This window comes from Pseudorca crassidens, chromosome 15, assembly GCF_039906515.1.
Source record: "Pseudorca crassidens isolate mPseCra1 chromosome 15, mPseCra1.hap1, whole genome shotgun sequence".
In the NCBI taxonomy this organism is placed as follows: Eukaryota; Metazoa; Chordata; class Mammalia; order Artiodactyla; family Delphinidae; genus Pseudorca; species Pseudorca crassidens.
This window is the reverse complement of record NC_090310.1, coordinates 40,483,949-40,510,408: the sequence shown is the minus strand read 5'-3', so window position 1 is coordinate 40,510,408 and position 26,460 is coordinate 40,483,949. Positions and strand designations below refer to the sequence as shown.

Here is a 26,460-nt window from a genome sequence, read left to right as displayed (position 1 = left end):
AGAACTGGTTAAACACACAAACCTGCCACTCTTCTGCCTTCCACGTCCATACCCGCCAGGAACTCGGATTCAGAAAACCTGGGGGCGGAGGGTGGGGTGCGGTGGTGTCCAAGACTCCTCCCTTTAATACAAACCCTCGGCGCTTACAGTGGGTGGTCCTGAGTGACTCTGGTGGACAGAGAACAGTAATCCCTGAACCCAACTGCTCCCAGCACCCCCCAAGCATCTTCACTTCCTTGGGGCCTTCGGAGGGTCTGATGAAAGCCCTGGAACCTCCCAGCAAAAGCACTGGCGTGCACAGGCACTAAGAAAACCTGGGTGAGCCCAGGGTGGTTCATGAACCCCTAAAAGCCCACGTGACCCAATTCACACCCCACCCTCCCATCCTGACCTTATCTTAAAGAGCAATCAGGTTAAAAAAAAGATAAACCCTTGGTCAGTCAGGCTGACAGATGTTGGCAAAACACCTCTGGGTGGTGACGGGTTTTATTTATTGAGCAGCCCTTTTTAAAAAATTATAGGAAGAGCTTCACTTTTTATTTCCTTCATTTCCAGATCATTCTTCTCTCTCTGTTAGAAACGCAGATGTTTGAACAAGGCTTTCTACAAAATACCGCTGACTGGCCGAACATTTTTCTACAGTTACCCGAGACTATGAAGCTCCTAATAACTTAGCTAAAAAGCTAAGAATTCCCAACGATAATTCTGAGTCTGGATGATTACATTACTGCTGTGCTCAATGTATAATCCCTGGCAGGATAAACTTTACCTCCCTCCCTTGGGAATAAAGGAAGATGCTAGTTAATCTTCAGTAGGCCAACTCAGTAACGTAAGGAGTTTTGTCTTTCTAGCACATCCCCAAATGAGATTAGAAGATTAAAATAACTAAGAATCTGCCCAAAACACATACACAGGAACAAACAAAACCCGTAAGCTTTAAATGTACTAACCCATTAGTGCCCTGAGAGAGTTATTTAAGGCAAAACAGATATTTTTCTCTAGTTGGAGATTAAGAAATGTTGCATGTATCAAAGGTGGAAGAGGAGAAGATTGCAGTTTTTAATTTACCAGCCATATTCCAATAGCAGGAAACAAACTCTTTTCAGTTTTCACAATTTTGGTGACCCATTATGGATTGAAGAAGCAAAGATGAAGTTCTGGCGACTGATCAATCAATCAATGGGTCTCCAGGCAGAGCCAGTCATGTATCTCTTGGAAAGGCTTCTTTTTAACTCTATGGTATATACTGAGTTAGGACAACCATCTATATAAAAACAAATTAAAATGCTAAAACAAAAGCAAGCCCTTGCAGCTCCCCAACTCAGAAGAAGCCAGCCTGGGTGGAAACTTCTATGAGGCTCCCAACCCTTCCGACCAGCCAGACACACATGCCCCGGGCATGGGCACCCGTGCACTGATGGCACTCAGCAGGGGCCCTGGCTGCTCGAGCAGAGAAGCCCCCCAGCCTCCAAACCCGACCCTTGGCCAGATGGTTATGCAGGAAAGTGGATGTTCGCGCGGAAAGGATGAGAAAACCAGCAGTGATGCCCACAGCCCCAGCGGTCTGGCAGGTGCCAGCACTGCCCCATTGGGAAGGCTTCCGTACAAGGTGAGGTCCCGGGACCCAAGGTCACCAGCACACCCACGGTGAAACGGTGACAAAGATGAACACGAGCAGCAACAAAAACTCTGTGATGAAGCTCTTGCTAAGTTCCCGCTTTTGTCTTAGTAACACTTCAGTATAAACAAGGCAGGACCCTCAGTCAACATTTGTCCAATAAATCAATGTGACACAATGAACCAGCGACTGGAGTGAAGGACAGGATCCAGTGCCACTGTGGCAACCAGACCCAGAAGCTTGCTCTGTGGCCTGGCTCAGGCCACGCAAAACCTCACACTGATACCAACAGAGACCGGGGAGTTCGCACCAGAGTTCAAGCCTAAAACAGGACGAAAAAGGGAATACGTACGTTTAAATAAACGTTCTTCCATGAAGAAATGCAAACGTACGGGCATCAGTATAACTCTTTCTTATATTCAGAACACTTCTCGTTAGACCGTCGCTCATACTGAACTGTGCGGTAACTCAGATCCACCTTTGTGCACCTGCAGGGGGGCTGCCACCTGTGTCCTGGCCTGTCCTCTGCTTCACCTTCTGGATTCTGCAGCACGTGTTACTGAAAAGTACGGGTAAATGAGGCTGACCGGCGCTCCCTCCGCACCCCCTCTCTAGCCCACACGTTTCCTCCTGACCCTACAGAAGCCACCAGTGTCTCAACCTCGACGTCCCAAGGTTTCAGGGCAAAGGGATGGGTGCTTGCTGATAAGACGAGTGCAGAGAAAGTTACAGGCGAGGTGAGGGTGATAATCAGAGAAGCATGAAATGAAAAGCTCTGGCACCATTCTTCACTGGTCAACTTATCCCAGAGATCTGTCAATAAACTCATGAGCCAATTCAAGGATGTGTATTTGAAAGTTCATTTTTTTCAGCTCATTCCAGGCTTTCATTTAGTGAGGTTTACAAGTCCACTAAATCAGTGAAAATATAAATACTTAATGGCAACACTGTGAACTAGGTGAGCCCTGGGCCCCAGGAAAGAGCCCTCCAATTACTGAAATGCCCTCCTGGGCGGGAGAGGGGGGGAGCCCCCACCTGCTCTCACCACTGCAATCCCAACCATGTGAGACTCAGGAAAACACCCCCCACCAAGGGAAAGCAATTAAGATGAAAACAAGAGCAACAGTAAGTTTCTCCCCACAGGCCGGGCTGGCAAGGGTGTTGAAATTTCCCTGTATCTAGCCACCCACAGAAGAACTCACGCACTAGCGATCTTCTCTAGGTTATAATCAGGATGTTCCTACCAGAACCATGTTCTTCCACAAAAGTGCAATGGGGAAGACAGCCTCTGTCTTCTGTCTGGTGGCTCTGCTACTGCTTCTACCCCCTGTTCTTTGAGGGATGTCCCTCAGAGCGAGCACTACCCATCTTCTTCCACTTTCTCTCCGTCGGGAACATCAGGGGACCCACACTGCAGCCCCTACTGCGCTGGGTGTGGTGCCCATGCAGCCATGGGAAATGTGCAGGGGCTGCCACTTCCAGACCCGAGCAGAGACCTGGTTAAGGCAGGCACACAACGAGCTGCCTTTACAAGCCCAGTCTTCACCAGCAGTAGCTGCATGACCCATAAATAGAGCTCTGGGACTCTTAAAAACAGGAATTTAGCCCTATTTCAAGTGCAAGTTTGGAAACAACAACTGAGAATGCCTCCTCCCCCCACCTCACATCCTTAAAGGTCAGCAAAACCACCAGTCCCCTGGGAGGCCAGGCCAGCTCTGTGCCGACGGCAGTGCCAGAAGGACATTCACAGACACACAGCTCACGGGCCCAGGACACACGACTCCAGAACAAAGTGCACCCCAGGCTCAGCCCCCGGCAGTGAAAAAGACTCAGAGCAACGGGACGAGTGGCTGACGGGGGCTCACTGGGGTTGAGGGGTCAGAGGATACCCTCCGAGGAGGAGACAAACGCTGAGACCAGAGTCCAGAGGCAGGGGAAGTGGGGGTCTTGAGGGGGCTAGTGCAGAGCAGGCCACGAGCCACAGCAGCCAGGCACGTGGTTCAGGTTGGAACCCAGATGTCTCTGGAAGGCACTGAGGGGTTTAAGGCGGAGCATGAAGTGGTGTCCTTGTGATGTGTCCCAAGTTGTCGGACACTGTCCTTTACCCCCGTCACTGTCAAGAACCTTCCCGGTTTATGCTGCCCTGAATCTGTCCCCGGAGCAAGGACCGGGTCACGTCACTTCCTCCCCGCCCAACACACTGTCACACACTAAAAAGACACCTGATGCCTAAATACACACACACACACACACACACACACACACACACACACACACAAAAGGACCTACTGTAGAGCAGGGAGCTATATTCAATATCCTATAATGAACCATAATGGAAAAGAATATGACAAAGAATAGATATATGTATATGTATAACTGAATCACTCTTCTGTATGGCAGAAACTAACACAACATTGCAAATCAACTATACTTCAATTAGGAAAAAAAAAAGCTCACACACGCATTGTTCATTTGTTCAGGTTTAAAGAACCTGTATTTTTAAAACACAACACAAAAGTGAACAACTCAGCTATAAGCCCGAAGAGGAAGCCTGTTCTTACTGAAAGGGGGAAGGCAGACAGGCCACCCCAGAGCCCTCTGTGCCTGCCTACCAGTACCTCCTGACAGCTCGGGGACAGAGATCTGGGCAGTTTATAGGGTCTGAGGCTTCTGGAGTCCATTAACTAGAACAAGTAATTGAAACTGACTCAGGACAACTCCTGCATTTGAAGGGAAAGCTCCTAAAAGATTCAGAACTAACGAAACTAACTTTCTTACTGTAACAAGTTAGCATGGCCTGTTAATAAATTTAAAAAATGTTGTCTCTAGGGGCTTCCCTGGTGGCACATTGTTTGAGAGTCCTCCTGCCGATGCAGGGGACACGGGTTCGTGCCCCGGTCTGGGAGGATCCCACATGCCGCGGAGGTGGCCCATGAGCCATGGCCGCTGAGCCTGCACATCCGGAGCCTGTGCTCCGCAACGGGAGAGGCCACAACAGTGAGAGGCCCGCGTACCACAAAAAAAAAAAAAAAAAAAAAAAAAAGTTGTCTTTTTCTTTATGGTAAAGAAGAGGGGGTGCTTGCTCAAGAAGGTTGAAGAGCCTAAAGATTTCATGTATTATTCTATCACTTCTAGAAAAATATTTAGAATGAAAAAAACTTGACTAAATTTTCTCTCCAAATACAGTTGAAGCAGAATAATAAATCAAAACAACGAAACAGTGATCAAATAAAAGCAGAGGGAGAACAGCCAGGGGGCAAGAGGAAACTGGGAGAGGCCGGTATCCTGCGAAACAAGGTAAAGATGAACCTGTCAAATGCACAACCTCAGTGTAACCACAGGGAAGGAAACCGAGGAACATTCTACAGAAGCAGCAGACCAAAGCCACGAGGACCGGGAAAGGCCATAAATACCACATGGGATCCCAGATTATCCTGAAACAGATGAAGGACGCTAGAGAAAACTAGTGAAACTTAAGTAAGGTTGTAGCGTCGCCAACAGTATTGTATCAATATTAACGTCAACATTTTGATGAGCAGACTGATTACATAAAACGGGATATTTAGGGGATACCAGGTAAAGGGCGTATGGAAACTCTCTTTTCAACTTGCCTGTAAGTCTCAAGTTACATCAAAATAAAAAGTTTAATTTTTCATGTGGACTTTTCACTTGTGATTTTCTTCCATGTTATCAGTAATTCCAGGAACCTCAATTATCACCTTTCAAGCCCAGCACTACTGCGCCAGATGTGTTCCTGCTTCTCTATCAATCCAAAGGATCAGTAACATAAAAGAAAAGGTCTGTTCCCCTTGGAAATGATGACTTTGAACAGGTCACAGAGCTTTACGTTTACACAATACTCCCCACCACCCCTGCATCCTTCCACTTCGGTGTCCCAGAAGGCGGGGGCAGGGGGAGAACAGGGCTGCCCGCCCCCAGCTCTCACTCCTCCTGCCCTCCTGCCTCTCAAAGGCCACAGAGCAGCTGCATTAATTAAAGCCTTCAGAAGTGCTAAGCACCTATGAGAAGCACACAGCTCACAAGGACTAGCACAGATTTCCTTTCTCTAGTTTAATTAAATTTTTTCTGAAAGCTTACAGAGTTGGCAGCAAATCCAGGTCAGACGTTGCTTTAGAAAAATAAAGATTTACGAAGACCCTCAGGTGGCACATCTACCCACACCTGGGATAAACCCACTCTACGCAACCATTCCACACTCGGGAACCGGGTCCGGCCGAGGGGAGCCGTGCCGCTCCTCTGCTGCCACCCAGCGGCCTGTGGACGCCCAGGCACCTCGCCCAGGACCAGCCTGGAGGAGGACTGGGCTCTGGAATGGAGTCAGGTGGAGGCAAGGCCGCAGCACGGAGACGCGGGGCGACAGGTGCGTTCTCGGGAAGGGATGCAGCGAATAAACTCTAGGTTACTACGATGAGGCGTTTTCTCCACCTCAGACTCAGAAGTGCTCCAGGAAATAAATCAGGGTCAAAAGATGTTAGTGGCTCCCAGGAGACAGACCCGACCCTTGACTCTGGGCTTACCTGCTTTGGGTCGGAGGTAGCAGCACCAGGAGCCGGAGATTCCAGTTCAATGGTCACAGGCCCATCGTTCTGAATGTGAACTTGCATGTAGGCACCGAACTTGCCGTCTGTAAGAGCAATTCCAACGGTCACAAGAGTTGGAGACCTCAGATTAAAGCTAACCTCGATCAGTGTAATCAGAAACCCGGGAGCAGGACCGCCCAACTCCCCCCTCTGCGCCCCCGAGTAAGGAAAACACAAAACCACATGGCAGAGGGCCTCCGCAGGCTCTGCAGACCTGGCAAGAGGGCAGGGTCAGGGAACACGTGGGTTAACAGGCCTGTGAGACACTGAGAAGGTAAAGTGTACAACCACTGTGGAGGTCAAGTTCAAGCTGAACAAACCCTACAAACCTGGAATTCCACTTTGGGGCGTCTGCTCTAGAATCTCTTATCCAAAAGGAGACAGCCAAGGGTGTTCACTCTGGCCGTGTTTATAAGAGAGAAAGTGGACCCAGCGTGACTGTCCTGGAGGGGAACCAGTGCAGAATCTCTGCCTGAATTCTCCCACAGAATACCATTCAGCGGCCACACCTGTCAACGCAGCAAATCTCAAACCCACAATGGGATCTTTAAACAGTGGCGAGGACACGTCAGTGCAACACCATTTAGATGGTATGTTCAAACACCAAAACAAATTCTATCACTTGTGGAGAGAGATGCATGAAGAAACACGGCAGGAAGACGAACAACAAAGGCAGGGCGGTAGCGACCTCCACACGGGCGGGGGGGCAGGGCAGTTGAGAGACACGTGAAGCACGAGACTGCCTGGCCAGTGAGCCCCCGGTGTCTGTTCTCTGCATGTTTCCTAACGAACGTTTTTAAACAAAGCAAACACAGTAGGCAAAGAGCTTAGGAGGCTCCCCCAGAACAACCTCCTACACGGCCCTGTGAGCGGCCGGCGGGCCCCTCTGTGTGAGACGCGGAGGGGGGTCCCTCACCGAGAGGCCAAAAGGCAGGTCAACCTACAGAAGGTCCCACAGGCCAGAGAACAGAGGGGACACCCCAGCGAGGCTGCAGAGCCATCCTGCTTCCCGGGGTGCATCCTCAAAGTGGCCACGGACCGCCCCAGAAATGAGCGCCTCTCCATGTCCTATTCCGAACCTTCTAACCCAAACCCACGCCAACTGTGTCCAATCAATCAAACAGTATCTAATCAACCCCCGAATGCTGAACGACGTTCTTCACAAACGACATCTGTAAAGAAAGCCCAGCACACGCTCTGAGAGCTGGTGCCGCGCAATCATCCGAACGCTGCCTCCATCCACCCGAGAACTTCTGATGTGCACTGGGTCCAAACGCAGCCGATGACACATGCGGACACCTGCTCGAGTGACTGCACACCGTTCCTGATCAACCCAGCAGGGAGAAGGTGCCGGGTCCACAGCGTAAAGACAGTGTGAGCCCTTCTGCTACCTCCCACCATGAAGGAGTAGAGGGAGGGCGAGATCCATGCCCCGCTGAAGATTAACTCACAGCAATGAAGTGCCAGGCTCACTGCTGGAGACCAGAAGACCCTGCTCAGCTCAGGGGCGCGGACAGCCCGGCACTCATGCCCAGGGTCTCACAGGCGACAGGTGGGTGCAGGGTGGTGATGATGCGGCACCATTCAACCCTGAGGAATCCCGACCCTGGAGGTCAGAGTCCCCCCTTAGGGGATGAGGAGGGAATCAGAGGGGCTCCCTGGAGGAGGCTCCACCGGCTTCAGGATGTGAAGGGCAACAAGACTTGGACACAGCCCCCAACCAGCTCCGAGGCCTCGGCATCCCACCTGCACCACAGGGAGACCAATGAGAAGCCCTGGGTCATGGTGAAAGTTCAAGGAGGCCGAGCACAGAAGCACTCAGGGCCGCGGCCGGCACGTGCCTGTGCAGGATCAGGGTCTGCTCTCAGCATCACACTCGGGGACCACGCCTGCATGCCGGCCCTGGGGGTCACCATGCACCGCAGCAAGGATGGGCTCTCAGGACCTGGAGGAGGGAAACCTGTTTCATTCTGGTGCTCCCCACGCTCCCCTGGGCAGGGAGCCCTCGCTTCATGGGGTGGACGACCTCTGGAGGACAGGCTCACCTCCGGGGAGAGAGCCGACCTCTGGGGAGACAGGCCAACCCCTGGGGGACAGGCCAACCCCTGGGGGGACAGGCCGACCCCTGGGAGACAGGCTGACCCCTGGGGAGATAGGCTGGCCTCCGGGGAGATGGCTGACCCCTGGGCAGACAGGCCGACCTCCAAGGAGACAGGCCGACCTCCGGAGGACAGGCCAATCTCTGGGGGACAGGCCGAGGAGAAGAGCAGCCCAGGACGGGCCTGAACCAGGAGCCCCTCCAGCTCCCTCCTCAGAGCAGCTCGGCTCCGGGGCTCTGGATACCAGACCCGCTGCAGCAGCAAGGGACTCCCACCAGCTCGACTCCGCCCCACCTGCTGGCACTCGCTCCGATGACCCTTGACCTCACAGAGGGTCTCAGCAGAACAGGCACAGACAGTAGCCCTGGAAACCGAGAGAAGACGAGCTGTGTGCCCTTTTTAGAGGCAAGAAGAATCTAGTTCCCACTGGGCAGCCAGTCGTGCTCAGATAACAGTGACTTGCTGTGACCTCCCAGCAGATTAAAGTGGCCGCTCAAATCTACAGGGCTTTCGTGTTATGCATGTCAGAAGAGCTAAAAAGACATCAGCTGGGATGAAATCATGTGTTTAATTGCAGGCTACAATTAGGAGCAGATTTCAGCTCCTGCACTCCTCGGGGAAGCTGAAGGTAGACTCAGGAGGAAAGGAATTATTTCCGACCTTGAATTTCTGTTGTCAGGATATACGGCATATGCTTCACCGTGTTTATCATTCCAAGTAGCAAGAAATTTATTTTCTTTTCCTGTTTTTCTTCAGTTAAGAACAGAACTATTATCTGAATTTCCATTTGTACGGACAACAAATCCAAAGACATGTTTTGAGAGATCTTAAAATGGTAACATTCTTTTCCAGTCCACATCAAAGAGGAAAGCCCCCAAGAAAAATTACATTGGCCAGGGAAAATAAAAACATTGTTTTAAATAATCTTAAAAGACAGAAACATATCTACAAAACTACATCTAGGCTCCAGTGATGACATAACCAAGTCACTCTTAAATATAAGTCCCACATGTTTCCAGCAGGAAGACTCCCCACTGGGGCCAACCCTGCAGGGTCCAAGGGCTCTACCAGCCCCAAACCAGAGCGCCCCATTTACCTGCAAAGGCTGACTGCCTGCCACCACCCAACGAGAAGCCCTGCCCTGCCTCTCTGTGCCCCAGTCTGTTGCAGGATTACAGCAGGCCGGTCACCACAAGGAGGGTGCACGTGAGTTAGTACAGGCAGGGCACCAGGCCCAGAGCCCAGCAGTCAGCATGCAGGAAACCTGGTCCCTATCACTGCTATCACTCCTACCACTGTCCATGTGGTATATGGGCCAAGGGGCTGGGGGCGGGGGGGAGTATATGAACAAAAGGTGGGGGGCGGGGGGGGGAATAGCAGAAAACGAAACTGAAGAAGATGCTTTTGAAGAAAACTGGGGAGAGCAGAAGACCCTGCACACAAGTGTTCTCTGTTCTCCAGGGCTGGCCCTGCGCAGCTGGGACCCAGCTGGGGCTCGGCCCACCTCCGCAGATGGTCCTGGACACTCGCACCAGACACTGAGCCTCAGGCCCGCCCATCTAAGCTCTCCACCAAAGGCAGCTCCCTCTGCTGTCAGGATGCATCCTCACCGCCCAGGCTTCCTCTCTGTTCTTTCAACCTGTTCTGAGCCTGGGCACGCAGGGGAGAGGGGTTACTGATGGGGACCTCAACATCGAGTGACAGGCTGGGGACCAAGAAATCAAGCAAACGTGTGGAATCGGGGGCTCAAAATAAGCAGGTGGTGAGGCTAGGGCCATGGGGCTGGAGGAGTTTGGTCCCCGTGGGAGTGTGGCCCTGGGGGACGCATGGCGCTAGGGCAGCTCTGTCCGTTCTACAGAGTCCGATTGCTTCCTGGCCCCCAGCTCCCCAGAGAGCTCAGCCCAGCCCAGGGGGGCACCACCACTGGGGTAAGGATCTAGCTCGAGGGGGCGTGGAGAGCAGAGACCAGGGCTCAAGGAACGGCATCTCCTAAGTACCTTGGCTGGGGAAATACTCAGTTGTCAGAAACAGGGTGCATTCCAGGCCCTTTGGATTTCTCAGAGCATGAGGGCCAGGCGCAGGTGGGCACATCAGAACCACCACCTGACTCCATGCCACATTCAGGGTCACAGAGGCCGCAGAACAGCAACCCTGACCGGAATCTTGAGGCTTCTCCCTGGGCCCAAGTCCCTCCCAACTGCCGGTCTCTGCTTGGCTCTACGGTGGTTCAGGCCTTGGAGGGAGACACCCGCTCTATGCAGCAGGCATCCGGGGACCAGGACTCCAGAGTAAGAGACACTGGGCGACAGGCCCTGTGGCCCAGGATGGAAAGTGCCCCCTCACAGGAAAGTGAGGGCACCTGTCCCCAAAGGGGAGTCCCCAATTCCAAACCGCAGACCTAAGAACAGGGGCAGCTTCTGTGCAAACGGACATTAGGATGGTAAATGCCTAGGACCAAAATTAACCCCTTGCTGGGAGGTTAAATTCTCGCCCTAGCTGAAGCTCTGAAGTCGCCCATCCTGCACGACAGGGAGGCTCAAGGCAAGGTCATCCCTGACCACCAGCTTTGCTCAGACTTCCCCGGGCTCTGCCGGTGTCCTCGGTGTCCTGCTGCCTGGGATACCTGTGTCCAAGGCTGCCCGGTCTCCTCACTGAGGCGCGAGAGAACGATGCAGTGTCTGAGGCCCTGAGGGGCCCAAGTGGACCTGTGTGTGACAGAGCCAGGCCTGGGCTCTGAAAGAACCTATTCCACCAGGCAGACTCCCCTCCACCGAGAGCAGCTGAGTGAGAAACCAGGGAGGGCAGCTTCTGAGCTCGTCCGGCCACGGGGTCTGATTTCAGACTTTAACTCCTTTAGACTTGAATATGACACAGAACTTAAACCTGATCTGTAACTTTTCCCTGGGACTGTGATAATGGGCGAGGGCTTATAGTTAAGCTCAGGTCCTCTCCATGTCGTTGGCTTTTTATTCTGAGTTTCTCATGTATTTATTATTGGAATATATTAATACCGTCACTTCACCTCACTGCAGAACCTCTCGTGTGCTGGGCCGGGCCAAGGCTGGACAGGGTTTAGGACACAGACCAGGGAAGAAGTCTTTCACCTTGGGAGCAGAGTGGCCCTGGAGGGGCTTCACAGCAAGGTTCTGACCCAATTCAGGGGCTCTGGGGACAAAAGACACACAGTAGGAGCAGCCTCAGTGTTTAAAGATGGATTCAAAGGACTGAGCCTGTAAACTCTGACCCTCGTCCAGAGGGAGCCTCTGCTCCGGACCACCTGCCATCAGCTCCCGCCACCTCCTGGGCTAGAGCCCCAGGGCTCAAGTGGCCAGCAAGCCCCCCACCCCCATGGACACCTATATATGTAATGGTTCTTGTATCTGTTGTTGAGAAGACAGAGGGAATCCCAAAACGTTTCCCAAGCCTGAAAGCTTGTTCTAACCTGAGGATCAGCATCCGTGGGGAAGTGACTCACTCGGGCTGCTGTGGAGGCGGAAGACCCGCTAGGGAGCTGTCGCGACAATTTGGGTGGGAGGAGAGGCGGCGGCCGGGCCGGGGGCCGCAGACGCCGTGTGTAGCTGCTGGATTCTGTGTGCATGTCAAAGGTCAGGCCCGCGGGAGCTGCTGATGGGGGAAAGAGGAGCCAAGCAAAAGTGAAGTTAGGGGCCTTAAATGCGCCTGTTAGGAAAGAAGACTGAAAGTACGTGAAATACGGACCCAGGAAAAGAAGCCAAATAAACGACACACACAAAAGGTACGCAGAATTTCGAAAGTAAAGATTAAGGGAAAATAATAAAATATCAAACAAAAAAATATAACCAGACTTGATAAATTAAGAGCTAGCTTTCTGAAAAAATATTAAAAACTCTGATAGAGAGCAAAGGGGGAAAATACATCTAACAAACCACAATGAGAAAAGGGTATGATTCTAGATGCAGAGATCATTCTAAATCACCCCGCAAAAAAATCTGTACGCTTCCTCCTGATGCATTTGAAACTCCAGACGGATAGGAGACACAGGCAAACTGCCTACAGGGGCTCAAGGGTCCTGGGAATCCTGACCAGGGCCGTGACCAAGGAAGGCCACCCAAAGGGCTGGTCCGACAAGATCTATTAAAACAGATACTTCTGGGGCTTCCCTGGTGGCGCAGTGGTTGAGAGTCCGCCTGCCGATGCGGGGGACACGGGTTCGTGCCCTGGTCCGGGAAGATCCCACATGTCGCGGAGCGGCTGGGCCCATAAGCCATGGCCACTGAGCCTGCACGTCCGGAGCCTGTGCTCCGCAACGGGAGAGGCCACAACAGTGAGAGGCCCGCGTACCGGAAAAAAACAAACAAACAAAAAAACAGATACTTCCTGTTGATTAAGTTGGTCCAGACCAACGGAAAACGATGAAAAGCCTTCCAATTTATCCTGCAAGGCTAGTATTACCCTAATATAAAAACTGGATATACAAAAAAAAAAAAAAGCATAGCCCACTTTCGCCTTTGAATACAGAGGCAAAAAACTGTACAGGGACGTGTGGGCAGTTTCTCACAGGCACACACACCAGAGGAACACGGTGCAGTGACCAGTGAAGGGTGAGTCGGCACAGCTCCTAATTAGGAAGGGCATTCACCAGGTTAAAACTTAGAGAAAAAGACACTGGAAAAAAATCAACTCCCCTTCCTTTAAAACTGAAACACTTGGCTAGCAAGGGAAGCTCGCTCCTTTGAACTGGAGAAAGACTATGTGGTGACCTGCTTTTTTCACAGTCGGGTAATGAAGGCACCCTGATGACCTTCCCCGCCTCCCAGGCAGCAGAGCTGACACTTAAAAAGATGGACCGACTGGGCAAACACCTCAGTGATAACTGCTGCAGCAAAGACCAGGGATGAAGATAAAATCAGTGGGCGGGGTGTGTTGGATATCAGGATATTGGCACAGTCTCACAGTATCTCCACACAGGATATTTACACAAAGAGGAAAAGAATAACTTGACCAGAGAGAAATCTGCCAAATAAGCAGACTGATCGACAGCAGGTACCCAGGATCTAATGTACAAGATCACCTCCGTGGTGTTCCTGCCAAAACGTACAACCTGAACCTAACGTCGAGAAGACTTCAGGCAAACACATGCTGCGGGACACGGACAGACAAACCGACCAAACAAGCCACCCTTCAAAAGTGGCCACAAAAGACAAGGAAGGACCCAGGAACTGTCACCCCCTGGAAGAGACTAAGGAAGAGACGCAACAACCAAGTGCAACGTGGGTTCTGGACTGGATCCTGGGACCAGGAAAACGATGCCAGTGGGAACACTGGCAGAATTCAAACAAGGTCTGTAGTTCATTTGACAGTGCTTCAGCAAAGTTAATTTCCTGGTCTTATTAAGTGTACTGTGGCCGTGTCAAATATTATCAACAGAAGCTGGAGGAAATACACTATTGTTTTAAATTGGAGTATAATTGCTTTACAATGTTGTGTTAGTTTCTGCTGTACAATGAAGTGAATCAGCTATATGTATACATATATCCCCTCCCTCTTGGACCTCCCTCCCACCCCCCACCCCCAATCCCACCCATCTAGGTCATCACAGAGCACCGAGCTGAGTTCCCTGTGCTATGCAGCAGGTTCCCACTAGCTATTTTACACATGGTAGTGTGTTTACGTCAAACCTAATCTCCCAATTCGTCCCACCCTCCCCTTCCCCCTCTGTGTCCACATCTCCATTCTCTATGTCTGCGTCTCTATTCCTGCCCTATAAATAGGTTCATCCGTACCATTTTTCTAGATTCCACATATATGTGTTAATATATTTGTTTTTCTCTTTCTGACTAACTTCACTCTGTATGAGTCTCTAGGTCTATCCACATCTCTACAAATGACCCAATTTCGTTCCTTTTTATGGCTAATACTCCATTGTACTGGGTTGGCCAAAAAGTTCGTTCAGGCTTGATAACATCTTACAGAAAAACCTGAATGAACTTTTTGGCCAACTCAATTACATGTACCACCACATCTTTATCCATTCCTCTGTTGATGGACATTTAGGTTGCTTCCATGTCCTGGCTATTGTAAATAGGGCTGCAAAGAACACTGGGGTACATGTGTCTTTTTGAATTATGGTTTTCTCAGGGTGTATGCCCAGTAGTGGGACTGCTGGGTCATATGGTAGTTCTATTTTTAGTTTTGTAATGAACCTCCATACTGTTCTCCATAGCAGCTGTATCAATTTACATTCCCACCAAAAGTGTAGGAGGGTTCCCTTTTCTCCACACCCTCTCCAGAAATTATTGTTTGTAGATTTTCTGATGACACCCATTCTGACTGGTGTGAGGTGATACCTCATTACAGTTTTGATCTGCATTTCTCTAATAATTAGTGATGATGAGCATCTTTTCATGTGCCTCTTGGCCATTGGTATGTCTTCTTTGAAGAAATGTCTATTTAGGTCTTCTCAATTTGGTTGTTTTTTTTGATATTGAGCTGCCCAAGCTGTTTGTATATTTTGAAGATGAATCCTTTGTCAGTTGCTTCATTGCAAATATTTTCTCCCATTCTGAGGGTTGTCTTTTCGTCCTTATGGTTTCCTTTGCTGTGCAAAAGCTTTTAAGTTTCATTAGGTCCCATTTATTTATTTTTGTTTTTATTTCCATTACTCTAGGAGGCGGATCAAAAAAGATCTTGCTGTGATTTATGTCAAAGAGTGTTCTTCCTATGTTTTCCTCTAAGAGTTTTATAGTGTCCGGTCTTAACATTTAGGTCTCGAATCCATTTTGAGTTTATTTTTGTGTATGGTGTTACAGAGTGTTCTAATTTCATTCTTTTACATGTAGCTGTCCAGTTTTCCCAGCACCACTTATTGAAGAGACTGTCTTTTCTCCATTCTATATCCTTGCCTCCTTTGTCATAGATTAGTTGACCATAGGTGCATGGGTTTATCTCTGGGCTTTCTATCTTGTTGCATTGATCTATGTTTCTATTTTTGTGCCAGTACCATTTTGTCTTGATTACTGTAGCTTTGTAGTATAATCTGAAGTCAGGGAGTCTGATTCCTCCAGCTCCGTTTTTTCCCCTCAAGACCGCTTTGGCTATTCAGGATCTTTTCTGTCTCCATACAAATTTTAAGATTTTTTGTTCTAGTTCCGTAAAAACTGCCACTGGTAATTTGATAGGGATTGCATTGAATTTGTTAGATTGCTTTGGGTAGTATAGTCATTTTCACAATATTGATTCTTCCAATCCAAAAACATGGTATATCTCTCCATCTGTTGGTATCATCTTTAATTTCTTTCATCAGTCTTATAGTTTTCTGCATACAGGTCTTTTGTCTCCCTAGGTAGGTTTATCCTAGGTATTTTATTCTTTTTGTTGCAATGGTAAATGGGAGTGTTTCCTTAATTTCTCTTTCAGATTTTTCATCATTAGTGTATAGGAATGCAAGAGATTTCTGTGCATTAATTTTGTACCCTGAAACTTTACCAAATTCACTGATTAGGTCTAGTAGTTTTCTGGTGGCATTTTTTCTCTATGTATACTATCGTGTCATCTGCAAACAGTGACGGTTTTATTTCTTCTTCTCCAATTTGTATTCCTTTTATTTCTTTTTCTTCTCTGATTGCCGTGGCTAGGATCTCCAAAACTATGTTGAATAACAGTGGTAGGAGTGGACATCCTTGTCCTGTTCCTGATCTTAGAGGAAATGCTTTCAGTTTTTCACCATTGAGAATGATGTCTGCTGTGGGTTTGTCATATATGGCCTTTATTATGTTGAGGTAGGTTCCCTCTATGCCCACTTTCTGGAGAGTTTTTATCATAAATGGGTGTTGAATTTTGTCAACAGCTTTTTCTGCATCTATTGAGATGATATTCTTCAGTTTGTTGGTATGGTGTATCACATTGATTGATTTGCGTATATTGAAGAATCCTTGCATCCCTGGGTTAAATCCCACTTCATCATGGTGTATGATCCTTTTAATGTGTTGTTGGATTCTGTTTGCTAGTATTTTGTTGTGGATTTTTGCGTCTATATTCATCAGTGATATTGGTCTGTAGCTTTCTTTTTTTGTAGTATCTTTGTCTGGTTTTGGTATCAGGGTGATGGTGGCCTCATAGAATGAGTTTGGGGGAGTTCCTTCCTCTGCAATTTCTTGGAAGAGTTTGAGAAGGATGGGTGTTACCTCTTCTCTAAATGTTTGATAGAATTCATCTGTGAAGCCATCTGGTCCTGGACTTTTGTTTCTTGGAAGATTTTTAATCAGTTTCAATTTCATTACTTGTGGTCTGTTCATATTTTCTATTTATTCCTGGTTCAGTCTTGGAAGGTTATACCTTTCCAAGAATTTGTCCATTTCTTCCAGGTTGTCCATTTTAGTGGCATACAGTTGCTTGTAGTAGTGTCTTAGGATGCTTTGTATTTCTACGGTGTCTGTTTTTTTTTTTTTTTTTTTTTTTTGCGGTACGCGGGCCTCTCACTGTTGTGGCCTCTCCCATTGCGGGGCACAGGCTCGGGACGCGCAGGCTCAGTGGCCATGGCTCATGGGCCCAGCCGCTCCACGGCATGTGGGATCTTCCCGGGCCGGGGCACGAACCCGTGTCCCCTGCATCGGCAGGCGGACTCTCAACCACTGTGCCACCAGGGAAGCCCTACGGTGTCTGTTTTAACTTCTCCTTTTTCATTTCTAATTTTATTGATTTGAGTCCTCTCTCTCTTTTTCTTGATGAGTCTGGCTAATGGTTTTTCAATTTTGTTTATCTTCTCAAAGAACCAGCTTTTAGTTTTATTGATCTTTGCTATTGTTTTCTTTGTTTCTATTTCATTTATTTCTTCTCTGATCTTTATGATTTTTCCTTCTGCTAACCTTGGGTTTTGTTTGTTCTTCTTTGTCTAGTTCCTTTAGGAGTAAGGTTAGATTGTTTGAGATTTTTCTTGTTTCTTGAGGTAGGCTTGTATATCTATAAACTTCCCTCTTAGAACTGCTTTTGTTACATCCCATAGGTTTTGGATCATTGTGTTTTCATTGTTATTTGTCTCTAGGTATTTTTTGATTTCCTCTTTGATTCCTTCAGTGATCTCTTGGTTATTCAGTAACGTATTGTTTAGCCTCCATGTGTTTGTGTTTTTTACGGTTTTTTCCCTGTAATTCATTTCTAATCTCATAGCGTTGTGGTCAGAAAAGATGCTTGATATGATTTCAATTTTCTTAAATTTACTGAGGCTTGATTTGTGACCCAGGATGTGACCTATCCTGGAGAATGTTCCGTGAGCACTTGACAAGAAAGTGTAATCTGCTGTTTTTGGATGGAATGTCCTATAAATATCAATTAAATCCACCTGGTCTATTGTGTCATTTAAAGCTTCTGTTTCCTTATTTATTTTCATTTTGGATGATCTGTCCATTGGTGTAAGTGAGGTGTTAAAGTCCCCCACTATTATTGTATTACTGTCGATTTCCTCTTTTATAGCTGTTAGCACTTGCCTTATGTATTGAGGTGCTCCTGTGTTGGGTGCATATATATTTATAATTGTTATATCTTCCTCTTGGATTGATCCCTTGATCATTATGTAGTGTCCCTCCTTGTCTCTTGTAACATTCTTTATTTTAAAGTCTATTTTGTCTGATATGAGTATGCTACTCCAGCTTTCTTTTGATTTCCATTTGCATGGAATATCTTTTTCCATCCCCTCACTTTCAGTCTGTATGTGTCCCTAGGTCTGAAGTGGGTCTCTTGTAGACAGCATATATATGGGTCTTGTTTTTGTATCCACTCAGCAAGCCTGTGTCTTTTGGTTGGAGCATTTAATCTATTCATGTTTAAGTTAATTATCGATATGTGTGTTCCTATGACCATTTTCTTAATTGTTTTGGGTTTGTTTTTGTAGGTCCTTTTCTTCTCTTGTGTTTCCCACTTAGAGAAGTTCCTTTAGCATTTGTTGTAGAGCTGGTTTGGTGGTGCTGAATTCTCTTAGCTTTTGCTTGTCTGTAAAGCTTTTGATTTCTCCATCGAATTTGAATGAGATCCTTGCCAGGTAGAGTAATCTTGGTTGTAGGTTCTTCCCTTTCATCACTTTCAGTGTATCATGCCACTCCCTCCGGGCTTGTAGAGTTTCTGCTGAGAAATCAGCTGTTAACCTTATGGGAGTTCCCTTGTATGTTATTTGTCGTTTTTCCCTTGCTGCTTTCAATAAGTTTTCTTTGTCTTTAATTTTTGCCAATTTGATTACTATGTGTCTCGGCATGTTTCTCCTTGGCTTTATCCTGTATGGGACTCGCTCCGCTTCCTGGACTTGGGTGGCTATTTCCTTTCCCGTGTTAGGGAAGTTTTTGACTATAATCTCTTCAAATATTTTCTTGCGTCCTTTCTCTCTCTCTTCTCCTTCTGGGACCCCTATAATGCGAATGTTGTTGCATTTAATGTTGTCCCAGAGGTCTCTTAGGCTGTCTTCATTCCTTTTCATTCTTTTTTCTTTATTTGTTCCCCAGCAGTGAGTTCCATCATTCTGTCTTCCAGGTCACTTATCCGTTCTTCTGCCTCAGTTATTCTGCTATGGATTCCTTCTAGTGTAGTTTTCATTTCAGTTATTGTATTGTTCATCTGTTTGTTCTTTAATTCTTCTAGGTCTTTGTTAAACATTTCTTGCATCTTCTCGATCTTTGCCTCCATTCTTTTCCCAAGGTTCAGGATCATCTTCACTCTCATTATTCTGAATTCTTTTTCTGGAAGGTTGCCTATCTCCACTTCATTTAGTTGTTTTTCTGGGGTTTTATCTTGTTCCTTCATCTGCTACATAGACCCTCTGCCTTTTCATCTTGTCTATCGTTCTGTGAATGTGGTTTTTGTTCCACAGGTTGCAGGATTGTAGTTCTTCTTGCTTCTGCTGTCTGCCCTCTGGTGGATGAGGCTATCTAAGAGGCTTGTCTCCTTTGTTGCTTTTAATATTTTTTCTTTGAATTTAATTTTTGTTAGTTTGATTAATATGTGTCTCGGCATGTTTCTCCTTGGGGTTATCCATATGGGCCTCTCTGAGCTTCCTGGACTTGTGGGTGACTATTTCCTGTCCCATGTTAGGTTTCTGAATGTAATCTCTTCAAATATTTTCTCAGATCCTTTCTGTTTCTCTTTTCCTTCTGGGACCCCTATAATCTGAATGTTGGTGCGTTTAATGTTGTCCCAGAGGTCTCTGAGACTGTCCTCATTTCTTTTCATTCTTCTTCTTTATTCTGCTCCTCAGTAGTTATTTCCACCATTCTATCTTCCAGCTTATTCGTCCTTCTGCCTCAGTTATTCTGCTATTGATTCCTTCTAGTGTATTTTTCATTTCAGTTATTGTGTTGTTCATCACTATTTGTTTGTTCTTTAGTTCTTCTAGGTCCCTGTTAAACATTTCTTGTATTTTCTCGATCCATGCCCCCATTCTATTTCCGAGATTTTGGATCTTGTTTACTATCCTTACTCTGATTTTTCAGGTAGATTGCCTATTTCCTCTTCATTTATTTGATCTTGTAGGTTTTTACCTTGCTCCTTCATCTGTAACATATTTTTTGTCATCTCATTTTTTTTGATGGGTGGGGCTGTGTTCCTGTGTTGTTGGTTGTTTGGCCTGAGGCACCCAGCAGTGGTGTTTGCAGTCAGTTGGGCAGAGCCAGGTCTTGGTGCCGAGATGAGGACCTCTGAGAGAGCTCACACTGATTAAGATTCTCTGGGGTCTGAGGTTCTCTGTTAGCCCAGAGGTTTGGACTCAATGCTCCCAGTATAGGAGCTCAGGCCCAATCCCCAGCCTAGGAACCAAGACCCCCTCAAGCCGTGCAGCATGGCAAAATGAAAAGCAACAAAAAGGCTGGGGAGGTCCAGGCTGGAAGAGAAATTCAGGAGTCACCAGCACATGGATGGCTTTTAAGAATTTAATTTTTTTATTTTATTTTATTTTATTTTATTTTATTTTTTTATTTTATTTTATTTTTTATGCGGCTTGAAGGATCCTAGTTCCCTGACCAGAGATCGAACCTGTGCCCCCTGCAATGGAAGTGTGGAGTCCTGGAACACCAGAGAATTCCCTAGATGGCTTTTAAAAGCCATTGGACAAGATGCCCAAGGGCCCAGTGTAAATGAGAAAAGTTCAAAGGCCAGAGCCCTCTAATGTTACAAAGCCGAGGAAGTAGGAAGAAGTAACCAAGAACTGAGAAGGGGCAATCAGTGAAGCAGGAGGAAAAGCAGGAGAGTGCGGAGTCCTAAACGCCCAGTGAAGGACTACTGCCCCACAGAGGAGGGAGGAAGCAACAGGACTAAACCTGCTGATGGGCCGCTGAGCTGAGGATGAGAACTAACCTGGCCAAGTGGAGGGCATGGTGCCTTGCCAAGAGCAGCTACAGCAGTGAGAGGGGCAAAGGCGGACTGGAGTGGGATGGGGGCAGACAGCCCTCCACAGACCACGCAGTCAAGTGAAGCAGAGAACTGGGGCAGGAGCTGGAGGTGGGGCTGACAGGCTGTCTCCATGATGGGAGGACCAACAGCAGATCTGCAAGCTGGTGGGGATGGTCTGGGCATGGGGGAGCAAAACCGACTCAGAGACAGAAGAGGGGGCAGAAGAATGTCCCTGCTCAGTCCCTGCACAGGTGAGAGCATGGGGTCAGCCACCTCGAAGGAAGGCAGGCTGGTTCCTGGTGCAGATGCCAGCAGGTGGAGCAGACGGAATTCTGGAAGTTCTCTTCTGAGTGCTTCCGTTTTCTCAGGAAAATGGGAAGTAAGGTCAATAGCTAAGGTGAGGATGGAGCTTTCAGGAGAGAGAACAGTCGAGTGAATGAACAGGCCGATGTATCACAATTGCTGAGCCACCTTGCAGGTCAAGGTCATGACCGTGAGGCCAGTTGATGTGGATGTTGTCTCCAGCCACATTCAGCTGCACGGGCCCAGGGTAGGCTGAGGGCTGGCGTCCTGCCAGGGCTGCAGTTTGTCCCAAAAAACAGTTAAGGGAGGTAAGGAAATATGCTAAGAGTAATTATTATCATGAAACAAAGGCATTATGAATTTATAAATTTAATGCAAATCAAATAAAAATAACAGATTATTTTCTGGAACTAGACAAGCTGATTTTAAAATGCATATAGAAAAATAACAATTAAGAATAGCTAGGGGTGGGCTTCCCTGGTGGCACAGTGGTTGAGAGTCCGCCTGCCGATGCAGGGGACGCGGGTTCGTGCCCTGGTCCGGGAAGATCCCACATGCCGTGGAGCGGCTGGGCCTGTGAGCCATGCCGCTAAGCCTGCGTGTCCGGAGCCTGTGCTCCGCAACGGGAGAGGCCACAACAGTGAGAGGCCCGCGTACCACAAAAATAATAATAATAATAAAGAAGATACAGGTATAGGCAGAAAGAAAATCCTTTCACTGTTGTCACTGTCTAAAGACTTGAAATAACTCAGGATAAAAAGAAAAGTCTGAATCTTTCAGCAGGGGAAATAGGAAGAGTTTACACCCTCCATCCAGCCCTTAACAACAAGTAAGAGAAGCAAATTAAATACACATTTGAAATAAAGTTTCAGTCATTAAAGAGGAAGGGAGTGAAAATTAATGTCTAATTAAACTAACAGCCAAGACATGGAAGCAACCTAAATGTCCACTGGTGATGAAAGGATAAAGAGGATGTGGTCTAGCCACACAGTGGGATACCAGTCAGCCACAAAAGGAGGAGATCCTGCCGTTCGTGACAACACGGATGGACCGTGAGGGCTTTACACTGAGTGAAAAAAGTTAGACAAAGAAAGACACTGTCTGATTTTACTTATATTACAAAACCTAAAAAAAAACAAACCCATAAATACAGAGAAGAGACTGGTGGTTGCCAAAGTTGCAGGGTGCAGGTGGTCAAAAGGTAGAAACTTCCAGTTAGAAGATAACTAAGTTCTGGGGATGTGAGGTACAGCATCCTTACCTTAACTGTCAACCCATGTGAGGTGATGGCTGTTAACTTATCGTGGTGATCATTTCACAATACATGTGTATATCAAATCACCATGTTGTACAACTAAAACTAATGGAGTGTTAGAGGTCAATTATACCTCAATAAAACTGGAAAGTTTTTAAAATTTTTTAGGGTTAGGGTTAAATGTTTTAATTTTCGAATTAAACTCCTTTAAGTCTTAAAGTCACTAAAGAGGTCCTGAAAATCCTAAAAGAAAGAAAACGTATTTAGCAGTTTGTGTTCCATCTTCCCTCCAGGTCACAGAGGCCTTTCCGTACCGGAGCTGGAAGCCAGAATCTCAAAATTTACCAAAAGACAGCAAGCACATAAAACACGCTCCCTGCACTTGGTTCCACTAGAGACCATAAAGGAGATAAAAGGCGAAGAGTGAGTGAGGCCCTGGGAAATCACTGCAGTGCCTCTGAAAGCCCAAAGGAGCAGAAAATAAATTCTGATGAAAACCCGTGGCATAATTCATGTTGATTTTTCATCAAAATGACCAGAGGTATCATATCCCATGAGCTTAAATTCTGATCCATTATAAAATTATACTGTTTGCAGTACATTGCTTCAGGCACTTCATATAATTACCTGGATGGAATACAGATTTTTTTCAAAACGTAAAAGGTGTTTTTAGGAACACAAAGCACTGAATAATAAAACGCTCCTCTTTAAGGCTTTAGACGAAAGTGGTTTTGTTTTCACTCAAGCATTCCTTCACGACCATCACTGTTCTCCCATGGAAAGGGCCCTCACCTGTGCTTTCATGATATTCCTTTTTTTATACATAAATTGATTTATTTTTGGCTGTGTTGGGTCTTCGTTGCTGCGCGCAGGCTTTCTCTAGTTGCGGCGAGCGGGGGCTACTCTCCGTTGCGGTGTGCGGGCTTCTCATTGCGGTGGCTTCTCTTGTTGCAGAGCACGGGCTCTAGGCATGCAGGCTTCAGTAGTTGCGGCACGTGGGCTCTAGAGCACAGGCTCAGTAGTTGTGGCACATGGGCTTAGTTGCTCTGCGGCATGTGGGATCTTCCCGGACCTGGGCTCGAATCCGTGTCCCCTGCACTGGCAGGTGGATTCTTAACCATTGCACCACCAGGGAAGCCTTTCATGATATTCCTTCTGCTCATCCTTCAAAGGACTTCAGTGCATCCCCAAATATGTCTGAGATTACTCAGAAATGGGATGATTCTATAAACATCAAGCAGAGAAGGCAATGCTGGCAGCATTAATCCTTGTCTCAACCAAGAAAAATTATTATTCAAAGCACTTGACTTAATGGCTAATTCTGGGAAGAACCTTGTTTGCAGCAAAGCCACGACGGACAGAGGACCCCAGTGGACATCCACGATCGGACGTGTCAATGGAGTTCTAAACTTCGATGCTCCCAGAAGAAGCGAATATATTCTGCTCTACCAGGACCCAAGTAAAGAGCAGGATTTGATTTAAGGCGGGAGGGTCCTGATCACATAGAATCCATTTGTCCTGCTGGCAAATGGACACCTGACACAAGTAAGAGGAGAATAAAAAGAAAGGAAATACCAGTGGGGGCTGGAACATCACTCCTCAGAACACAGAGCCACCTGAGGAGCTGACGACCCTCAGAGATGTGGGGCTCTGCTACAGAGCTCCAAAGTCATGTCGTGACTTTTATTACTTACGGTTGAAAACAGGCCCGATAACAAAGGGACCTGGGTTTGTCAAACCCACTGAGAGAAAGTTAAAGTGTAGGAAACACTACAGAGTCAACTATTAACAACTACTCAACAGCTACGAGAGTCCGACAGCAGCAGGAGCAGCCGCAGTCAGACTCGGAAGCAGACATCCTGCTGAGCAAGTTCACACCCTGAGGTGCGTCACCAAAGGAGGCTCAAAACGCTTCCCAGTAACTCTGAAGGAAAAGCACACTAGGAACATGAAAACAGACTAGAAACACCCCCTCTTGAGAAGATTCATGAGTTCCGATTCATAATCCTCCCACAAACGAGGCCCACGCTTCTCAGGCGTTTTCTAGGCTTAATCTTGATCAGTCAGGCTAGGCTGGCAGTCCCCGAGACAAGCCGTTAAGCTTACACTGTCCAAATGACAGCCGAGGGCCACACACGGCCACCAGGCGCTGGACATGTGGCTGGTCTGAATCGAGATGCACTGTGAGAATGAAAGACCTCAGTAAGAAGGAGGAACGTGAGTTACCTCATTAATAACTCTTTACACTGACGACAGGGTGAAATCAGAATATTGTGGATATCCTGGGCTAAATGAATTACAGTTTTAAAATTAATTTCACTTGTTTCTTTTTCTTTTTTTTAATATGGCTCCTAGAAATTTAAAATGACACATGGCTCCCACTGGCGTCTGGCAGGTGTATTTCTCTGTTGGGCAGGATAAGCAACCGAAATGAACCACCACTATATCAAGCACACTGCTGGGTTGCTAAACATTCCAAATGTGGACAGAAGAATAAAGAAGGGTAAACGGTACTGGGGCATTCAGAGGACACGCACAAGAGCGGCGGCGGCAGCGGCCCTTATGCTGTTTTAAGAAAGTAATAAGCGTAAACAGTGAACTTTCTGGAAAAGGAAATGTTGCATCTGCAGATTGCCTTTCCCCTGCCAGGAAGTGTCCAGGGGACGCCCTCCTGGGCGCTGGGCTCCCGCCTACCTTTGACAAGCTCCGGCCGGTATGCCTTGCGTAGCTGCTCCAGGAAGCCGTTGTAGAAGCCCTCCGCCTGCTCTGAGGGCATCGCCAGGTGGAAATCGGGCTTGTTCCCCTTGAGGACGCACTGCAGGGTGAACTGGCTGATGCACAGCACCTCGTACTGTTTGTCCATCACGCTCTTCGACCAGTGTTTCCCACCTTCATCCTCAAACACACGCAGGTTTAAGATCTTCCGGACCCTGGGGGAAAACAGGGGTGAGCGCTACCTGAAGAATCATAAGCCCCCCAGACACACCCACACCCCCAGATGTCACAAGTACCCTGCTGACTAGGGACACTGTGCTGGCTCCATCACTTACAGCAGGGGTGACCACAGGCAAGTTACTTTCTACTCTGTGCCTCAGTTTCTGCATCTGTAATAGGGGTAATAATAGTCCTACCTCTTAGCGTTGATGGGCGATTTGCTTTTTTTTTTTTTTTTTGTCAGCCCCTCCAATTCACAGCAGCTTCCGGTGGGAATCGGATGTGTCAAAACATGGGCTCAATTCTGATTTTTTACAGAATTCCATCTTTACACTGGAATAAATGATGCCCCGCTTTTATACCCTTTCTTGGAACTTCTCAAAATGAACAATTCAGCAAATACCCTGGAGAAAACTCATGGTCATTGCAGATATGCAAAACGATCTGGGGAAAGACACCTTGACAACTATGTCACATGCTCCTTATGCCCCAGCGGGGCTTTCCCTATACACGTGGATGACAAAGGACAGCCACCCTGGCAAGGAGGAGGACCAGGTAGCATTTATAAGATCAGACTTGAGACGACAAAGAACTACCTCCGTGAAAGGTGCAATTCCACCATTTGAAGCCACCTTTCTGGATGATGTTGAAGACATGTTCAAAGCCTGAACAAATACTCATTCGCCGACACCTTACATGGGAACCCTCTGCGGTGGGCGCTATTCATCACCCCTTCTCCACAGCGGGTCTGCCTTATGCTGAGTCATTGCTCTTAACCAAGTTAGGTACTAGCTCTCCATTTTGTCAGCGCCACGGAGAGATTCAGACCAGTCCCCCGGCTTTTAACCACTACACCACTTCGCTCCCTCTTTGCGAATCCAGGGGACAGCTTTTAAAATACCAACATCCGTGAGTGTTATTGAACTAGTCATCAACACCTCAGCGGGAGCTTGGTTCCAAGTCTGGTTTTCAACCTAATACAAAAGGGACAACTGGGCAACCGTCACATGTAGGCTCTGGGCACCAGGGGCAGAGAAAATGGATCCAAGCATCTGAAGTACATGTGCGAAGTGGTGCGGGGGAGAGTGAACATGAGGAGGGGAGGCTGCCTGTACTAAGGGCCAAGAGCAATGACAAACCTCCCACCTTAGTAAAAAGAGCACTGGCTTCCAGGCCAGGCGGCCTAGGTTCTAACCTGGAGTCAGGCTTTTTGCTAAGGACGTGTGCATGACCTTCGGCAGGTAATGTAACCTCTCTGAGCTCCAGATCCTATTGTGAACGGTGAACAACTGGGCATTCTTAACA

At 47.6% G+C, this 26,460-nt stretch overlaps 1 protein-coding gene across 1 annotated transcript in view; it reads right to left on the bottom strand.

Moving 5' to 3' along the window:
- DTD1 (D-aminoacyl-tRNA deacylase 1) overlaps positions 1 to 26,460 on the bottom strand; it is a 107,809-nt gene that overhangs the window by 75,513 nt on the left and 5,836 nt on the right. Inside the window, exons 3-4 of the mRNA XM_067707350.1 lie at positions 24,916 to 25,151; positions 6,157 to 6,263 (exon numbers count right to left, since the gene is read on the bottom strand). Of these exons, the coding sequence (XP_067563451.1) occupies positions 6,157 to 6,263; positions 24,916 to 25,151 (343 nt within the window). The remainder of the gene's footprint in view (positions 1 to 6,156; positions 6,264 to 24,915; positions 25,152 to 26,460) is intronic.